General features: G+C 36.3%; 1 protein-coding gene across 3 annotated transcripts in view; it reads right to left on the bottom strand.

Annotated features, from left to right (window-relative positions):
• Positions 1–21,379, bottom strand: part of LOC130664883 (uncharacterized) — a 127,793-nt gene continuing 106,414 nt past the window's right edge. For all 3 annotated transcript variants that reach the window (XM_057465059.1, XM_057465060.1, XM_057465061.1), the window contains exon 4: positions 1–176. In XM_057465059.1, the coding sequence (XP_057321042.1) occupies positions 39–176 (138 nt within the window). In that variant the 3' untranslated portion in view covers positions 1–38. The remainder of the gene's footprint in view (positions 177–21,379) is intronic.

Genomic DNA, 21,379 nt, shown 5'->3' with positions numbered 1-21,379 from the left:
ATCACTAGTTATCACTCCATTTTATTTATTATGTAACCTTATTTTTTGGTCTCAGTTACAACTACTTCTTGGCGAACTTTATGGCCTCGGAAACTCGCTTGAATTTTAGTTGCTGCTTTGTGCAGATCTGGATCGGTCAAATCAATTCCTTCTAATTCATTAGCTGCGTCATCCATCTGGAAAAGAAAATTTTATTTCATTTAGTTATTTTCATATAATTAAATAACTGTGACTCAATCATGGGAAATTCGATGCCTTTATATATTCAAACTTTTGATATTTTGTTAATGAAGTGAAACAAAATAACAACATCATCTTAAATCCTAGCTTTTAAATATAGTATTGCATCGGGTACTTCTCATAGAAAATTTTAATGGATGTGAAGGTAGATTGTCATTAGGCTTAGATTAAAGCTTTGAAAACAGCAATATTTGTTTTCGACGGTTAATTCAAGGTGAATTTTTATTACTAAGCTTGTAACTGTTTTGTATTTAAATATAAAAACTTTATAGGTTATCTAGATTGAAAAATATTAAAATAAATTGCCTGAATAAACACCAGTAAGATTGTAACTGAATGAAAATATTATTTATTATAAGTACTTTCGAAATATATATTAATTAAAAAGTTAATTAGCGAATAATGAACTGAATTAACTATTAAGAATTAAATTAACGGTCAGTGATTTAATTAACTTTTTATCAGCGAATCCCTGTGATAAAGGTCTTATAAAATCTCATTAAAAAAATTGGCTATGAGAAAACGATCAGTATTTGTCCGCGAAAAATCTCAAAAATTCTTATACAATTATTTTATCATAGATGGTCCATCAAAAAAATTTTTTTTTTAAAATTCTTATATAAATGATCAGAAACTATAAGAAACAAAAGCTGTAATTTTGTGATTATAAGTACTAAGTTTTCGAAAAATGTAAAGTATATAATTGCGTAGATTTTGGAAATGAATAAGATTGTATGAGACGATTTCCGAAGTAATCATATAAGATTTGATACTGATTAGTCAATGTGAGTACAGTAATTTTCCATATAGTAACGAAAAAATTTATGAGATTGATTGAGTTATAGTTTCTTTAGTATTGATTAAGGTTTATATGCTAAATTATTTCATTTTTTAGCATGAATTCAAAAAGTTTTTATTATGTATACTCAAGAATATTTGTATGAGTATTTACGCGGAAAATCCTCAGCAATCTATTCCTGAAAAATCTGTGAGATTGAGTCAGTTCATTTATTCATCAAAAATTACTCAAGTAAACATTAATATTAAATATTAAAGTCATGATGTATTATAGGATATACTATAGTACAATCCAAAGAGGTACTTGCCGCTCTGTCAAATGACAGAGGAGTACTCGAACAAAATCGTATTGAAATTTGGAATATAACACTTCTGAAATAAATGCCTTACCAGGGACACTACAAATCGTACGCGCGATTTTGTGGCGAGCACCGAACTACTCCCGCTGCTGCTGCCTAGCACCGGTGACTTTCCCCTTCTCCATATCGATCTTTTCTCCCAAGAAATTTTTTCTCTTGGTTTAAGCAACTTTTGTTATCTTGGTCGGAGAATACAAAAATACTTGCGTGGAAAGAATAGTACTTGTTTCGAGAAATTTTATTCTCTTTAACCAAAAAAGTGCAATATTGCTACAAAAAAATAATGTAGCACCAAAAAAAATATCTCTTACTTTAAGAAGTATAAACTCTTGAGACAAGTGAAAATTTTTTGATTTAATCGTAAAAATATGTTGACGTGAGAAAAAAAATTTTTATTCAAGATAAAAATTTGAAGATAATTGTTTACTTGGTGCAATTAAATTTTTATTTTCCGATTCGATCAAAAAAATTTTTTTGAATCAAGAATATTTTTCTTGATTCAAGTTAACTGTTTTTTCTGTGCGCGTAAACAATGAACATAAAAAAAATTAGCGAAACATAAGTGATAAGAAAAAAAATACCAATATCGTGAGGGGTGTCATACGCCACTGACAGTCTTCTTTTCCCGTGGTGGAAGTAACGTGAGTTTGGATCTCAGTGAAGACGAATTTTTTTTTTTTTTTTTTTTTTTTTTTACGGTTTAACAATCATTCGCCGACTGATTTCTACAATATCTATTATGATAAATTTCATAAAACTGAAAATTATTCGCGGAATTTTGTTTCGAATACAAGTTTTAGGAAGACAATTTAAAAATTGGACTATTTGTTAGATGTGCATTAATGTGCTATGGTGCATAAGAAATGTCCAGGTACTAAGCAAAAAATAGCCAAGTCAAAGAAATGGTAGATTAAAGCTTGTCACAAAATAATAAGTTTTTAAGCAAAAAATTTACCTTAGGATATTTTTTTATAAGCTTGATACCACAAAAGAAAAAATAGATCAATTCTATTCAGGAAATTCTCATTTAAACTTAGAAAATTACGCATCGGTCAACATAGATATTATAATTAATACTGGGTTTGTAAAAAATCACATAAAAACTTATATTTTCACTCATCTCCGAACAGTTAAAATATTCAAAGTACAAGAAAAAGTGATAATATTAGTATTTTTGGTGTAAATTCTTATAAAAAAAAAATAAAGTTAAGCAATTATTTTTGAATGAATCTGATAAATTAATATTTTATGTGAATGGAAATTATTTATAAAATCTCATAAGTACTCCATAATATTTTATAAGTAATAGCCTTCTAACTAAAACTTACAAAAACTCATAAATCACATAGCTTTTAAATTAAAATTAAATCTTTTAAGTTTTTACAAGTTAATTCGATTATAGATTTTCTTACTAATTCTCATAAAATTTTTATAAGAAAAAGGTCTGCATTTGTCCATGAGATTCCTGATTTAGTCTCATAAAATTCAAAGAAATACTTGTTAAATATTTTTTCATAAAATATGACAAATATTTTATGATATTCAATAAGACATTATCTCTTAGGATAACTTTTATTAAAACTTATAAATTCTGGAAATTTCGTATAAAAAAATAATCTTATTGAGATTTTGTAAGTATTATAACATCGGGATTCGCCTGATCAATTCTTATTGAAAATACATTAGAATAAACTGTAACAATCTTATAAAAGTGAAAGTACTCCCAGATAGCAAAATGACGTCTTGATGAGTTCTGAATGAGTTCCTATTTATGATTTGGACGTCTTAAAAACACGTTAAAGAAGTCTTTAAGAAGTTCTCAAGATGTCGAATGCGCCACCTAGCGAACTCAGTAAGACATCTTTAAAAGTTCTCAAAGAGTTCTCAAAGAGTTCTTTTTTCTGACTCCGCAAATAAGACTTCAGAATGAACTTACCATGACGTCTTAAGGAGTTCCTAATTTTGACTTCATTTTGACTTCAAAAAAGTTAAAAAAAGAATACATTTAGACGTCACAAAACTGACGTCTTATTTATGAAGTCTTCAAGAACTCTTAATTTAGAGTTCTTAAAAATGACACCTTTAAGAAGTCATTATAAGACTTCTTGAAGACTCCTTCAAAAATACGTCGTAAAGCAGTCATTCTGACTTTAATGCTGTCTGGGACTTATTCAATCTTATAATCATTAGTAGAATTCGAGTCACAAAATCTCATAAATTAAAAAATCTTACTCATTCTTTTAAAAATCTAGTACGGAAATCATGGTAGGAAAACATTAAAAGCTTTGACTCATAGATTCTCATAAAAATTCATAAAAGAATTTTTTTAAATCTCATAGATATTTTCGAAACTCATAGATTCTTATAGAAAATATTCAATATCTTATCAGAGTTTATGAGAGCTTTTCCACAGGGATGAACTGTCCATAATTATATATGCAGTGTAACTTTGCTTACAATAATGAATCTTTGAATATGAGGCTATATTGATATTAATTATTTTCACGATAAATTGAGTTCAACCAAAGGCTTATAAAAAAGTATATCATAGTCTGGTAGAATTACTACAGCGAGAAATTAAAATTTACGGAATGGACAGTAGCAGACCCTGGTTCAAAGAAACGATTCGAAACGATTTGCAATGTTAAATGCCCATAAAAAGGGTGATTCTTTATTACTGAATAAATGAGAGATTTATAGAAAGCACGATGCGTCTGCAATGAATAACTGTGAGCAATGACAATGAAAGAGAGCGTTAAAAGAGTGAGTGAGACAGCGCTTCCGTCTTCTTCATCCCCACTCGAGCGGTCTTTGCGATGAGAATGCGACTAGCGGAGCCGCCTATGATTGATGACTGATCGATTGTACTGTCGATCATGTCTCAGTAGTGAGAATGATGATGAGAGCGCGAGAGATTTGAACAGTAAAATATATTAAATTGTTCAATAAAATTGATATTATCTCAGAAACAACAAATGAGACTTAATTTTTTGTTGAGACCTTTTTTACAGAAAATTATATGATCTTTAAAATACATCCCCAAATAATCACTACACACAATAAAAAAATACTAAAGTATTAAAAAAACATCAGTATCTTTAATATAATGGCCATTATTCCAATCAATCATCAAATGTCCAATAAGAAACATTCTGAAATTACAATAATTCATCGTTAAAAATTATGGATATACTGAAAAAACGTGAAATTTTGACATAAAATCGTCATTATCACAGAAAATTTCAATTTCACATGATTTCTTCAGAGGGCCTTTTTTTGTAGAGAATCCAATTTCCAATAAGAAACATACTCACATTACTATAGTTTATCGTTATAAAGTATGGATATCACAACTTACATGAAATTTTGATATAAAATCGTCATTATCTCAAAAACTATCAATTTTTCATCATTTTGTCAGAGGACTTTTTTTGTAGGGAATCAAATTTCATATTAAAACAAGTACTGGAATGAATTTCTTTTCGACTTTGAACTTTCATTTCTTTTGGCGGACCTAAGATATCTGCCTAAAATTTTTGCCTTTAGCACACATTTTCTTGAAGCCTCATAAACGATATTTTTGCTACTAATAATTTGAATAGAGAAAAAGTGGATTTTCGGCCCACCCTACTGTACACTGCAATATGAAATAAAAAAAATTTACGGAATGGAATATAAAAATTGTAAAAATGGTTCCTCCTGCGGGCCAGCCATCCCTGTTTAGAAAATCCCGTAGAGATATTATAAGAATGAATTTCTATGAGAAGTACTGTAGTTTAGGCCTTATACATACAGCTAGAAGAATTTATCGGATTTTTCAAGCAGGGATAAGATACAACCCTGATTAAAAAAAATGATTAAAAAGTATTTAAAATGATTTGTTTTTTAATCATTTTAAATACTTTTTAATCCTTTAAATCATTTCTAATCTTGTCTCTTATGGACATTTAACGTGTGAAATCATTTTTAATCATTTTTTTTAATCAGGGAATTATTCGTTGTCTTAGAAAAGACTTATGTATAATTCAATATACCGTGGTGGTTTTTCGGTCGCTGTGAATTAATCCTAAAGTCGTGGTGAATGTATAGTCAGTATACGGAGATTCCTGCTTAGAATTCTGATAGAATCTTATAGCTGTATGGGTAAGGCCTAAACTAAACTATAGCACTTTCTATAGTACTCATCCATTCCTATAAAATCTCTATGGGAATTAATAAGAATCTATTGGATTCTATGAGATTTTCTGAACAGGGACGTTATATCACCGCCAAAGAATGCTTTGCTCACGGCCATAAGATTGTTATTTGACCGTGAATAACTAGGGTACTTGTTTGAAGATAATACTGTAAACAGATATTAAATATCGGGAGACTAAACTATAGCTTCACCCTTAAAATCCTGTGTGTCGAACGTGCATTTATGATTTTTTTACTGTCACTATACTGTGCTTTTTTGATAAAATAACTAAGTTCTTGCCACCATTTGTTCTAGTTTTCTACGTCGTCCAACTTTATTTTCTTTGAAGCTGGAAGATTTTTCGACAACTTACATTACAAAAGATGAAAGATGAGGATGATTTTCGCGATCACATTGACAAATTCTTAGACACTTCAGACAAATTCAATTCGATGGAAATACCAATACGTGAAACTTTGCTGAGTTCCAGCTACGGAATACGCTCCTGGATACTTATAATAACTTCAGATGCGCTATTAGGATAAGAACTGCACTCCCTACGTTAGAGCAACTAAAAACAAAAATAATTGATCATGATGATATGAGAAAACGAATGGAACACGAAAATGAATCCGGAGCGATGATGGCATTCAGAAATTGGCAGAGAAGAGAAAACATTTCAAATCAGTACCAAAGCGATCACAATGGGATCAAGACATTCCTGTATCAGTGCATAAATGCAGAAAATTTAAACACAAAGCTGCAAAGTGTCTAGTGAAGGGTTAAAGATAACAACATAAAAATGTACATATTGTAGAAGATATCTTTTATCATACGCCAGTTGACATTTAAATGTCGATGAGGTCGGAGGTTGAGGAGCAGTATTTTTTACATTAATTATTGAAATTGGAAGCAAAAAGGTCAATTTCTGGTTGGTTGAATTTGGAAACAATGTTTTGAAAGGCAAAGAGAGGTAATTTTCATTCTGTATAGATATCATCGATACGTGAAGCCTCGCCTGCCTCATTATCTTTGGAAGGAATGAATGAAGCAAAAAGCCAGAGATTTATTTGCTCACATCATTCTCAAATTTCGTAAGTGAGGACATATTTAAGTATTTGTATTTTGTTCCACCCATTTTATTTATATATGTTATTGCAAGAGAATTATCGACGCGTTATAAAATTTTACAGTCAAATAAGTGGAATGCAAACGTTTTTAAACCATTCAAAACAGCGAAGAGCTCTAAATAATTAATGTGAAAAGATTTTCCATCATAATTCCAGTGTCCATATACTACTTGACCATCGCAAGTAGCCCCTCATCCAGTTGATGACGCATCGGAAAATATAGTTGTTGAAAATTTAAAAATTCTTATCGGATTATTTGAAATAAAAATATTATTTAACCACCAATTAAATTCAGAGGTTAAAGAAGAAGAGATTTTCATGATGCAATAATCATAATTGTCGTTAGCTTTTGATAATTAGAGGTAACGTTAACGTTTGAGTTTTTTATAGTGAAGCCAACCGTAATTAATTGCTGGACAGGTTGCAGTTATATTACTTACTAATTGTGAAAATTCCCTGATTGAACAATAAGTAAGGTTCTTAAATTTTAGGAATAAATCGTGAAGATTATTTTTTTTTTCAAAAGTTAATTCAATAGACATTTGCTGTGAATTGAAAATGAAACCTTGGAATTCATAAGAACTTGAGGGATCAAGATTACTCTTTTTTAAATCTTATATAAAACCCAAAGAATATAAAAATTCTCGCGAAACCTTTATGTTTTGCGAACGGAGATATCTTGAAGTCCCAACAAGCCACCAGTCATCTAAATAAACAACAGATAACCAACCTAAAAGACGTAAGTAACTAATAACAGGCTTCATATTTTTCGTAAATACCCATAGAGCAGTATTTAAGCCAAAGGGTCAACATATAAATTTATAGAGATGACCTTGCCAATAAAATCTTAAAAATTTCCAAAAATCTTTATGGATTGGAATCATTAGATAAGTGTTCAGTCACGAGCTTAATTCTTTAAAAAGCTTCGTTACTTTCGCTACGTCCGGAAGCAGCCGAACTCGCTACTGACTTCAAGGTCAGAATAGTGTCGGGTCACTCGCTATTTGGGCCTGGCACATACAATTTCTTTCTCATGGCCGTTTCAAGCCGGCCTGAGGGACCTGCTACCAGCCGACTAATTGGGAAAATTGGCGGCTAACTGCTACCTGTTGGCACGCTATTAGGCCAACAGGAAAATTTGCTGGGACAGCCATGCTGTCCACGTCAACACCGAGCGGCAACGAAGGAAAAAGATGCCACCATTTCATAGCTTTTCCGCTTCTGGTGTTTAACCGCTTCACCTCGTGCTTAACTTTCTACATCGTGCAGCCGTACTATCCACCATGTGTATTCAACCCGCTTAATTTTTGCTATATATTTTTGTGTTGCTAACCGCTATTGAAATAATAATATCGCTAAGTTATTATCCTAATTATTCTCAATAATTAGATAGTACATTAAGGCTAATATTTATTGGGGATAAATTGATTGTCACTCGCGTCTAATTAATTACAAAGTAATTACCGCGTGTTGAACCGCTACCAGCCACGTGTCGATTTTATATACGCGTATAAATCTAGTTGCATTCGCTCTTTACTATTAATTTCTCATACTTTCAAGTTTATAAGGTGTCAATAAATATCTAAATAATTCATTAACTATTTTGTGTAATTTTTAGTTGTTAAATTCCACCACACCTACACCCGGTTCCTTTTGTGCATTTGCTCACTTTACATTTTGTTCCTTCGAGCCGGATTTAGTGTGGGTTAACAATTAAAAATTATTAAATTTATAATTCGTCAAAAATTGTGAGCAAAAAGTGTGTGGTGTCAGTGATCGTGAAAGTGAGAATCGCTAAGTGCCGTAGACATTGCTGAGCACTGTTCGAGTGCTGCCCGTAGTGATCAAATTTACACACCGGTGTAAAAAGACTCTTTAGCTTTTTTGATCGAAAACTTAGCGTCAGTTCGACGTCTATCGTGTCCATGTTGTGTGCCATGTATATCCAAGATGGCCGCTGAAGCACAAGTCACTTTGCAAATAACCCGCATCGAAACGATGTGCGACATGGCTACCCACTTAACTGATGACGTACTTAATACACAAAGTGCTGCCGCCATTGATGCTGAACTTACTATTCTGGAAAGTTCGCGGACTCTTGTTAAAAATAGATGCCTCCAATCCCGCTTGGAAATGGTTAATCATTCGCAACACTAATCACGTCGATATATTAGGACGCTACATCGATGAATTCGCTTATTGAGGCGTCACTTCTCGCCAAGGTACTGAATAGTTCTAATTTCGATACCTTTTAAAGAATTTGCTAACTCTTTTTGCTTTCAGCTCACTCGCTCAATGCCTTACTCGTTACCGCTATTGTTAAGATGCATTCACTAACAGAGAGTACACTAACTGCTTGTGTACTCATTGATTAAGGATCGGAGCTATCCTTCGTGATGCATTCGCTAATTAAGAAGCTGGATATACCACTCAGCAAAGCAGCTGTACCATTACGTGGGATTGGTAATGTGTCAGCTGGACATTCGCTTGGGTCATGTAAGATGACGCTGCATTCGCTACATAATTAATTAATGTAACGGGACTTAAGTCCACCTTCGCCGACCGGAAGCCGATACCTTACCCTTTTGGGCATACTTGCGGTGCGAAATCCCTTCTTTTCTACCCAGACGACACTCTCACCGGAGGTATGATCAAAAATCCTCATTGCGCGTGGTATCTAACCACATCATCACGAGTCCTATCTCTCTCCGGCCAAGCACTGCTCCCATCTCAGGAAATAAAGAGACTTTGGTCACAGTGGGCTTGGACAGTCCCCCCGTGGTACCAGACACCCAGCTCTGGTCAACATGATTGCATCGATAGTGGTGAGATGCAAGTTCTTCCCATACCCTATGTAAAGGGCTTCTCCACTTGTCTCTTTCAGGTTCCCAACAAGCAATTATCCGCTTGTTCGTCCCCTGCTAGATTTTCTACTATCCCCGAGCCAGTTGCACACTAATTATTCAAGCCAAATCACAGTTAAAGGGACCTCGGGGAGCATTCGCTACATAATTAATTAATGTAACGGGGCCGTTCAGCCCACCTCCGTTTGACGGGAGGCCGATACCTCGCCCTTTTGGGCATACTCGCGCTGCGTAATCCCTATTGTATATACTGAATCCACCATATATTATAATAGCGAAATATGAGCATAAGCTCATATTAACTTACCCATTAGGCATGCATTGCATGTGGGTGTCTCACCAACAGCCACCACGAGTCCTACCTCACTCGACCCCCCATTCCTGCCATCCCAGGAAATAAAGAGACTCCGACCGAAATGGGGCTTGGAAATGGGGCCCCCATGGTACCAGACTTCAGCTCTGGTGAACCGCTTGCATAGGAGTGGTGGGAAGCAAGTTCTTCCCCAACCCATACGGGCTTCCTCCACTTAGGAATATAATCACCGAGATCTCAGAACACGCCATTATTAACACTTGCCCTCATCCATCACTTAGTGATCTCTAATCTGCGAGCTTTTTGTGGCCGCCATGATGTTTTGAGGCACAAAATGGCAGGGGTTACCCACTCGCCATAACACACGCTATGTTGAAGACATCTATGGAGGCGCAGATGAACTCGTTGAGGCATAAAACATCCTTTTGAAATGAGTTTAAGTACAGTACGAAAATCCGCCATTTTAAAATGGATTGTCTAAATAAATTTATTAAAATTTTTTAAATTAAGGATAAATCTTATTTTACCATTTTTTATGGAAACAAGGAAGATACCAGACAAAAATTGTCCAACTTCCTCAACACACTCTTCTACTGATCCTATAGATGAGAGATCATCAATAGCTTTCTGCACTTCAATATTGTCATCGTCAGAAAAATGATCATTCATAGTTATAAAAGACTGTGTCAGAATAGAAGTAAAAGGGATTTTATAACCTGATATTGTTTCAAAAATAAATAGATCAGAGGTTATATTAGACCAGGCTTGTAAAAAATTTTTTAGACGACTGGCGATGACACTTGCTTCTACTTCGTGGTCGATGCTGATTAATTAATTAATGTAACGGGGCTGTTAGGCCCACCTCCGTTTGACGGGATGCCGATACCTCGCCCTTTCGGGCATACTCGCGCTGCGTGGTCATTTATATAATCAACACCACCATATATTATAAAAGCGAAATATGAACATCAGCTTACATTAGCTTACCCATAAGGCATGCATTGCATGTGAGTGCCTCACCAACAACCACCACGAGTCCGACCTCATTTGGATCCAAACATTCCCCCAATCTCAGGAAATAGAGAGACTCTGGTCGAAGTGGGGCTTGGAATGGATCCCCCATGGTACCAGACGTCAGCTCTGGTCAGCTGCTTGCATAGATAGTGGTGAGATGCAAGTTCTTCCCATACCCTATGTAAAGGGCTTCTCCACTTGTCTCTTTCGGGTTCCCAACAAGCAATTATCCGCTTGTTCGTCCCCTGCTAGATTTTCTACTATCCCCGAGCTAGTTGCACACTAATTATTCAAGCCAAATTACAGTAAAGAGAGCATCGGGGGGGTGGTCGATGGCGAATTCAGTTGAGCTGAATGAGTCTGAGTCTGAAACCGAGCTCGTGATCGGGTCGAAACTTGGTTCGTCTTGCTGGAAGTTGGCGCATCAGGTTGAAAACGGTGAAAGCCCGCCTGACTGTGGTTTCCGCGTGTCGCAGACGGGCCTGTCCAATTCAAAGAAGTTTTCGATGCAGGAAAACTTTTCTTTGGAGTTGGGGTTTCAATTGATAGACCAATTTTTTCGCCAGAAACAGAATTCTTGATGCGTTTACCAAGATCCTTACCGACAAGGAAATCATCGGTGATTGAATCCTCGAGGACAGATTTCCGTTTCCCGTCAACACAAGGATAAATCTGCGAGCGTCTTGACTTGCCAGTTTGATAAAAGTTTCACACAACAAACTGCTGGAGTCACATAGGATCTGTAGCAGGTCGTTTTATCAATAGGATCCTTGTCATCATTGAAGATCACGGAAATAGCTTGTCCCGAGCCAACGAGACTACGACCGCGTAGATCTTGATTCGATCATAAATATTTATCTCGAGATTTAGCCGTCTTGTGTAAGAATGGAATTAATTCAGGGTTAAGGATGGGAGGTGATAAGGAACAATTTTCTTCGTTAGGATACTTTTCAATCAAAGATGTTTTGACATCCTTCTCTAAGCCCGATACTACAATATTTTTCCAGCAAGCAGCCAGTTCGGAATGGATTTTGTAAGTCTTGTCTTTCGAAAGACGTTCCTCCGTACCGAGCATCTGGAGTATAGAATTACTGAGGATGGGATCTTTAGAACCCTGCGCTTCAACAAACTCGTCTGACGCCTTAGAAACGTTTGGTGGGACGTTTTCGGTATCAGGATCAGAGAGGTCATACTGCTCTTGGTCGTGATTATTCAAGTCTGCAAGAGCAAAAAGAGCTAAGTGAAGAAAAACGACCAGGAAATAAAATAATAAATTTCCTAATGCAAAAGTGATATAAAGGATTACGAAATCCAACATGAATTAAATTTCAATTCTTAACCCAGTCAATAAAGGCATAACAAAATCAATGAAGATTTGTTGCCCAAAAAATATGTTAAAAAATATAAACAATTACCTTCAGAAGAAGAGTCATTGCCACAAAGGTCATTTGACTTCTTTGATGCTTTTTCGATATCAATTAACTCTTGATATTTTATTAGCTTCTTCTCAAGTTCGTCAAGAGAAAGACCGCTTTCGTTTTTACGCTTATTATTCATTTTAAAATGAAAAAATAATCAAAATTAATGAATTCAGTTGTTTACCTAAAGCGCACAAAAAACGTAACGACTAATAAACAAGGCAGTTGCTAAGATAACGATATGCTTTTATTTATACTAAAATATGGAGTGTAAATAGCGTACATGAACGGTACTACAGAGTGATCCTGAGAACGAAGCTTGAGTATATGTATTGCAAAGATCCAGTCCAGTTTGAGGTTGTGTTATTATAATGTCGGTATTGGTTTGTTCATCCTCAAGGCAATTCACCATCTCCGCCATCAAAGAATGAGCCTGACCCACACGGTTATTGAAACTCGAATTCCCACCCTCCGATGGATTATTTGACCATACACAGAAAAAAAGAATTTCTTGGCGCAAAAAATATTTTGTATGATGAATTAAAGACAAAAATTTTTCTTGGCTCAAGAATTTTTTTCTCGCCTAAAAAATTTTTTTCTTGTTCCGAGAAAATTTTTTCTTACCCTAAGAAAAGTTTTGTTTTCACTTTATGATACAAAAAATTTCTTGGGTCAAGTAAAAATTTTCTTAGAACAAGAAAAAATTTTTTGCGCCGAGAAATTCTTTTTTTTCTGTGTAGATAATCATGCATCACAGCAGAATAACAATTTCATGTTTTGATAGGGAATATTTGTTTGTCACGCTTATTTTTACTATGTTTGATTTTAAAGTATTCAGGTCAATTCAAAGTAATCGAGCAATTCATTAAAAAGGTCACTATGCAGGTTATAATATTGAGACCACACAATTTTCTTAAACGCAATGATGGCATCTTGAGGCAGCACAAAAGCCAATGCCATTAGCAAACATAAGTTCGTAGAAAACTTCGTATTCTCATTATATTTTTTTCTGGTGATTGTACATTTGTACGTGTCTCCACACACACTTCGTAAAATGAAAATTGCAGCCATTGACTTGAACTTTAGGAAAAACTTTCTTAAAAGCTCTAATAAAAGCTAGTTCAAAGTCAACATTAGATGCTGAAGCTTGTAATTGAGGATACGATCTCGCAATATTTTCAAAAAATTCACATAAGTTGATTTGGACTTGCTTGGAGCAACTAAATGAACTAACGGTACAGTTTTACCATTTTTGAAACCATGAATAACATATATTTGGGTAACTATTGCTGGCGCCGCACGAAAAGTTCCGTCACCTAACTACTATTGACATGTTGACAGGAAATTTAGGCGGTTTTGTTTGGTAACGACGATGAAGCGTTTTTTATCATCACCGCTATCATATTACATGAACGGATCACCATTATGGGTATACTTCTATTGATCCTTGAAAACAAGTTCACTACGTGCTGATGGATTACTACTACGAATCAAGCGTTTCAATGGCTACAATTTCGGTTTGTCTCATTTATATTTCCTTGAGGATATTTTATTCAGGGATATTTTGTCGTGGGATATTTTGTCGCAGAGAAATTTTTTCGTTGGGATATTTTGTCATGGATATTTTGTCGCGGATATTTTGTCCGCGGATATGAAAGCAGGTAACCATTTAAAATTGACTTTTTATTAGTTGAAAAAACAAATAATCATTACTCTCTTTTTAACTTCCCGCTAAGAAAATCGACGATTTTCGAAAAATTGGGAAGTTATTGTTTTCACCCCGATTTTCGTAAGTCGAGTTTTCATCAGATGTCGACGTTTTGAGGTCCTAGGAAGCTATTCTGACTATTTTCAGAATGATGTCCGAGTGTATGTATGTATGTGTGTGTGTGTGTGTGTGTGTGTGTGTGTGTGTGTGTGTGTGTGTGTGTGTGTGTGTGTGTGTGTGTGTGTGTGTAAACTCTTTGTAACTTTTTAACTGATGAATCGATTTGAATGGTTGAGGTGGCAATCGAAAGAGCTTGTTGGCCCGCAACTTTCCTGAAAATTTCAGATCATTTGATTAAGTAGACTCGAAGATATTGGCGAATTAATGAAAAAAAAAAATTTTTTTTTTTAGTTTTTTAGTAATTTCTAAGAAACGACAGGAACGATTGATTTCGAAATCTAATCAGCTCTAGAACTTTGCAAGCCGCGTCGAATGCCACCTTAACTATCTCAATCGGTCAATTTGTTCAAGAGATATCGATGGCGAAAGAAATGGTAAAAAACGTTTTTTTTCGATTATCTTTGAAGTGACTCATCCGATCAATTTCAAAATTTAATCGGCTGTAGAGTTCAAGAAAACGCGCCGATTGCCACCTCAAACGTCAAAATCGGTTGATTAGTTCAAAAGATATCGGCGCTGAAAAGTTAAAAAAATAACATATCATGTTATTTTTTCCAGATAAATCAAAATGTAATGTGCTAAAATGTGTCTGAAATCATACCAACTCTTTTTTTTTTATAGTCTCTTCCGATTATCAGATAATGTCATATAACCTGTTCCTTAGTTTTAAACATATTGTCAGTAAAAAATTGAAAAACCCAGTTTTTAATGTTTTTCTCGGATATTCCATATATTGTTGCTCTGACCTAAGTCAAAACTTATTCAAATCATGATTTTGATCACTGACATAGATTTCTGCCTCAATACATTCATTTCAGAGAACATAATCGATAATAAAAATTTAAAACCCGATTCTTCATTAATGATTTTCGATTCTTAACATTTCAAACTCTAGCATAAAACGTAACTTGTTAGAGCTTAAAAGGTTCATAATAAAATGATTGCATGTAACAGCATTTTCGAGCTCGAAGAGCTCGAAAATATATTCACAGTGATGTTTTCAAGTTCCTTGAGCTCGAGAACAGCGGGAAGTTTTGGGGCTGGCCCGCAGGGCCAACCGACGCCCAGATTTTTTTTTTACAGTTGACTTATTATGTTCTCAGAACCTTTCGATGATTAGAATATATATTGTAACGAATGTGAACTGCGAGTGGAGTAACTTAAATAAATTCATTGAGTAATTGAATACGATCTGTGAATATGTTATAAAATGTGCGATTATAAATTTATGAGTGATGGACATTTATATATAAAAAAAAAATTATGTGATTAATAACATGAGTCTTATTAAAATATTTTCTTTATGTTGTGTTAAAGCGCGAGTTTACGTTTGTTATGAATATACCATACTCATGCCATAAATTAAAGGAACAGAAAAATTTTTGAAATTTTTAAGTGATTTTTGCAAGGCTGTAACTTTGTGAAAAATAACCGTATCAAATAAGAAAAAAGGCATTTTGTAGCTTGAAATGTCTAGTTTCGATGCATTTTAATCAAATTTTTTTAGACCTTCAGCCAATTGCGCAAACATGAGAAATACCGCGAGACAAAAATTTTCTAAAGTTTTTCTTTTCTTTGAGAAAGTCCACGGGCTGCGAAAAAAATTTTTCAGCTAAACAAATGTATAGGTCGGTTAGTAAATTTAATCAGCTTTCATTTGCATTTTTTTTGGGATTCGTACGATAACTTATCGCTGAGATATCAGCCTTCAAACGAAAAATGATCGTTTTGGGGTTTGATCATTGATATTTAAGGTACTAATGATCACACAGTAAATTGAAGGCTGGCGTTGAAAACTTAAATAAATTACCTACAAAACCCTTTCATCATTTTTTAAAAAAAAAAAAATTTTTTTTTATTTTTAACATCCATTAGAAGTAAGTACAAAAATCTGTCTATCGGTTGACTCTGCGGGCCAGCCCCAAAACTTCCCGCTGTTTTCGAGCTCTTCGAGCTCGAAAATACTCTGTATCCCTTGTTTTAAAAAAAAACTGTTTTTAGCATTTCTTTCTCCCACGATATCTCACGAACGAATTGACCGATTTTGATGGTTGAGGCGGCAATCGACGTGTTTTATTGAGTTCTAGAGCTGATTAGATTTCGAAGTCGATCGTTCGAGTCGTATCTGAGAAATCAATAAAAAACTAAAAAAAAAAAATTTTTTTTCCGTAATTCGCCAACATTTTCGAGTCTACTTGATGAAATGATCTGAAATTTTTAGAAAAGTTGATGGCCAACAAGTTCTTTCGATTACCGCCTTTTAACCATCCAAATCGGTTCATTAGTTAAAAAGTTATAGACCGGTCACACACACACACACACACACAACATTTAAATATAGTGGAAACCTAAACATGCAAACATGCAAGTAACCTTCTCAATAAGACAATTTATAGATAAATTGAGAAAAATATAGATAGCCCGAACTGGGAATCGAACCCAGACCAATTCGGTATCGCGCCGAGTGCTCTACCAGTTGAGCTATCCGGCACTATACTATATTCCGTTCAATTTGATCTATAACTTATTGAGCCACACACACACATACATACATACATACAGACAATCGGACATTATTCTGAAAATAGTCAGAATAGCTTCCTAGGACCTCAAAACGTCGACATTTGATGAAATTTCGATTTTCGCAAATTGGGGTGAAAACAATAACTTCCCAATTTTTCGAAAATCGTCGATTTTCTTAGCGGGAAGTTAAAAAGAATGACTTTTTTTGGTTTTTTAGTAAATCAACCGCTACTCTGCAAATATCGATAAAAAAATAATGTTGCCAGGGACTTTTTTAGCTTAATGTACCCCCAAGACCCCTGTAAATTTTTAAATTGATCTATCGAACCGTTTTTTAGGAATCATCGATCAAAGTTTTGCTAAACAATTAAAGGAGCAAGTTTTGTTCCTTTCATTGTGTAATCATAATCAAAATGAAAAAATTATTTTTTTTGGACTTTTCTCAAATTCCTGCATTTGTGACTCAGCAAATGCGAAGAAATGACATAAAAAAATAAAAAATTTTCAAAAAATGTTTGGGTGGGAAGGAGTTGGAGAAGTAATTCTGCCAGGTGTCCAGAGGGATGTTGTTAGCTGGAGAAGAACGTTTTTCAAATAGTTTGACTAGCTTCCAGAAGTCTGTTGGGCTCGTGCCATGATTAAACCAGTTTGTTAAGTCTTCCCGGTACTGTTTGACTTTCGTATGAAGCAGTAAGTAGTACTCTTTCTTCTTCACTAGGTAGATTGACCGAAGTGTCGTGTTTTGACCCAAGTTTTTACAGAGGTGAAGGTAATGAGCGATCTCCAGTTTTTTATTCTTGCAATCAATATCGTACCATGGCTTGTGTGTTGAAGGTGATGCAGTACCTGTTCTGTTAATAATCATTTTTGCTGAGCGGGCTTCATTTACTATTGATTCCCTGAGAATACAGGAAAGATCGTTGACTGAGGCAGAGGTGAAATTTTTAGCTATTGAAGTGGACCTGCGGAGAGTTTCGCGGTAGGTGTGTTCAGATAGAGGATTCCAATTTAGTTTAGGTGACGAAGTGGTGCAAGCGGCCGACGTGGAGTTTTTATCGTGGTTTCTGGAGTTTAGAATAACTGAGACAGGTAATTGGTCCGAGTTGGTGATGATGTATTCTATTCTCATGTGAGACATAGTTAATGCTAAGGACGTTAATCCAGATGAGGTCGACTGTGCTCTTGCCTAGAGCGTTCCTAAACGTGTAGCCCCCGGATGATCTCTAGAAGTACGACCATTGAGAAGGATAAATCCATTCGCTGACATGAACTCCAAGACTATTGAGCCCTGAGTGTTGTTCAGACTGTCGCAGACCCTCCTGGATGGTAGAAGGTGGGAGCCTTCCAGCAAGTTTTCGTCTTCTGGGAGTGAGCCACCAATTCTGGCATTGAAATCGCCACCAATGGGAGCTACATCAAAGTCCTGAGATAGGATATCATTGAGGATCAGTTGGAGGTTTTGCAGAGATGAGTTAAGGTCTTTCTGGTCAGGTTTGAAGTATAGTGAACCTATGATAAGAGTGAGACCATTTGTGATGCATTTAAAGAATATCCAGTCCCTATTTATGCTTAAGATTGTACTTGCCTGTCCCTGGATGAGTGAAAGAAGGCCGCTGCTGCTCCATCCACGCGCTTTGCTTCTAATAGCTGGTGAAACAATTTTTGTCCAGTTGTTGAAATGATTATGTTGAGGAACATTTACTGAAGTGCACCATGTTTCAGAAATACAAAGAATATTACCTGGGAAATTGGCAAAATCGTTGATATTAGTTAGACCTCTAACATTCCAGAGCGATAAAGTTGTGATATTGCAACTTTTGCTAGAAGTGTTACCGGAACCGGCTGGGTTGCGGAAACTGATTATCAGTAGCCATTGGGATGGTTGTTGACGCGTTATGGTTTGGGGTAGGCTGGGACTGTGCTACATCCTGAATGATGACTGGAACAACCGCTTGTAGAACTGGGTCATACTTATAGCCCACACCGTTTACGAATATGCGCTGATGGCCAATTTTAACCTTTTTGCCCGCGATACGTAATTTTTTGGCTTCTGAGCGTAGCGTGTTAGCTGCAAGACTTTCTGGCGGCGTGAGATCGTGGTTGATGAAGACAGCGACCTTTAGGTTTTTCTTCTTGGTCATTGTAAAGTGAGCGAAAGCGCAAAAAGGATCTGGTTTAGGTGTGATGGAATTTTAACAATTAAAAATTATACAGATTTTATCAATATATAATTAGGTTATTTATTTACACTTTATACAGTTAAATATTGTACGAATTAACATTAGATAGCGAATGCGACAGGATAGCGGTTAAAAACGCGTGGTGGTTAGTAAGACTGCACGATGTAGATTGGATATTGAGACGGCGTCTTTTTCCTTCGTGGCTGCTCGGTGGTGACGTGGCAGCATGGATGCAGTAACGAATTTTCCCATTGGCTTAAAAGCGCGCCAACAGGAAATAGTTAGCCGCCAATTTCTCTGATTGGCCGGCTGGTAGCGGGTTCTCATGCCGCCGTGGCACGGTCATGAGTAAGAAATTGTATGTGTCGGGTCCAAATAGCGAGTGACCCGGCACTATACTGACACTCAAGTCAGTAGCGAGTTCGGCTACTCCCGATCGTAGCGGAAATGCACGAAGCTTTTCAAATTGCCTAAGATCGTGACTGAACAGTCATAATTGCCGTTTTGACCGAGTTGTCTCGAAGCACAGCTTTGATTGATCTTGTGTTGTTTTCCCTATAGATCCAATTAGCCGGAAGAACTGCATGTTCTATCTTAAAGTGCTCTCTGATAAAGTCAGAGAATAACTCTGAGGCGCTGCGAGTATCTGGAACTAACCCTCTTACAATGACGTTGTTTTTTCTATATAGTTTGTCAATGGAATTAATACTTGCCTTGATAAGTCTTGTTTCCAGTGCAGCTAGGTTATTGTGCACGATGCTTTCATCAGCTTCAGGAGTGGTTGCATTTAATTCTAATACCGTGACCCGAGATGTGAGTTCTTGAACTTGGCGTTTGAGTTGGGCGTTTTCTTCTTGGAGTTTTTGTGTCTGTAAGTTGAGGAGTTGCGTATGTTCAGCACGTGCGGCGCTGATTTCGTTTAAAAGCTCTTTTTTTAATTTCACTTGCTCGACTTTGTCTTCCTCTCTCCATATTTGTAAGGTATTGAAGACCTCTTCAAGACTAAGAGATGTATTTAAAGGAGAAATTTTAGTAGGTGGAGCTGATAGAGGCTTGTCGTGGTCCATGTGCAGAGATGATGGTGTGCCTAAAAGAGCTTGTTGGCTTGGCATTGCTACCGGGGAAGACCGGCTGATTTTGGCAGGAGGTTGCCGGTAGGCGAGGTTGATGGATCGCTGCGAAAATAATCAGTGATCTGGCTAGATAGACCAGACAAAGAATCCAGCCGTTCTAAGTTTGTACGACGTCCCCTTTTGCGTTTGCTAGTGGTGGAGGTGCTTTTCTCCGAGTTGACGTCTTGGGAGAGACGGTGCTTTGGGGTAAGTTGATTGTAGACGTCTGGACCAGGGTCAGGTGAAGAAGAACGTCCAGATGACAGGCTAGCTAAGTGTAAAGTTTTTGAGGAAATGTTAGAGCCGCTGTCAGTGTGGACGGTAGACAGGTGTTGAGACTGATTTTGTCCGTCGGTGGTGAAAAGAATAACTGCCCAATTTTTCGAAAATCGTCGATTTTCTTAGCAGAAAGTTAAAAAATTTGTCCAAAAATTATTGCAGGTCACTTAAAGCGGCTGAGGCAGCCGTTCGGCACGCGCGTGGCTCGGGCGATCACCAAAGTTAAGTAGCATTGAGCGTGGCCACTACTTGGCTGGGTGACCGTTTAGCCACGCGTTGGGTTTGAACGAAGGTCTCTGACCGTTAGGCGCGGGATGAAGATCCAGTGATCGGTAAAATGGGAATTTTATCGATCACTGGAGCTTCACCCAAACCGAAACTGTACTGGCTAGGTTTTCTTTGTGGTTTCCCTACGCCACTACACCTCCATTGCACAAGGGAGGTTGTAGGGCATCACCGTAATGACGCAGTACAGTATAAGCATAAGTCGGGCCACAGCCGCACAATGAAGGCAGAAAGAGTGTAACCGTGCAGCAGCAATTTTAAGACGTGAGAGTGCGGCTCTCTCGCTTCTATTTGTTCTCTCTCTCTCTCTCTCGTATAATTTTCTCGTTTGCGAGTTCAGCTGAGTCTCGGCGCTAGTCTTAGCGCAGCAGCTGAGCGATTTTTGGTCACTGCGCATAATTTGGGAGGGGTCAACACGAGGTGCTGACCCGAGGCAATGAATCTGAAGACGACACTTGAGCTCCAGTACGCTTACTGATCAGTCGCTCTTTTTTCTACCTTTGTTAAAATGATTTCTTCGAATATATTTCAATTTTATCCAGTGATTTTGAGTCGTGTGTTTGTGTGGTTAATTAAAACCAGAAGTGCTGCAGTGGTTCTTTTGGGATACCGATATTCAAGTATCAGTTCGTCATCGTGTCCGGATTCTATCTACCCAAGGACATCATTCACTGGAGACCAGGGAGATGGAGCGTCGTCCGATTCCGGCAGTAAGTCCCGATATTTGCTCGCCTATATATATATATGTCGGAGGGTCAGCAGGTAGTTGAGGGGTACTCGTGGTATCGTCGCTATTATC

The sequence above is a fragment of the Microplitis mediator genome, chromosome 3 (assembly GCF_029852145.1).
Source record: "Microplitis mediator isolate UGA2020A chromosome 3, iyMicMedi2.1, whole genome shotgun sequence".
Taxonomy (NCBI): Eukaryota; Metazoa; Arthropoda; class Insecta; order Hymenoptera; family Braconidae; genus Microplitis; species Microplitis mediator.
The sequence above is the reverse complement of the archived record's forward strand: the minus strand, read 5'-3'. Positions and strand labels throughout refer to the sequence as shown.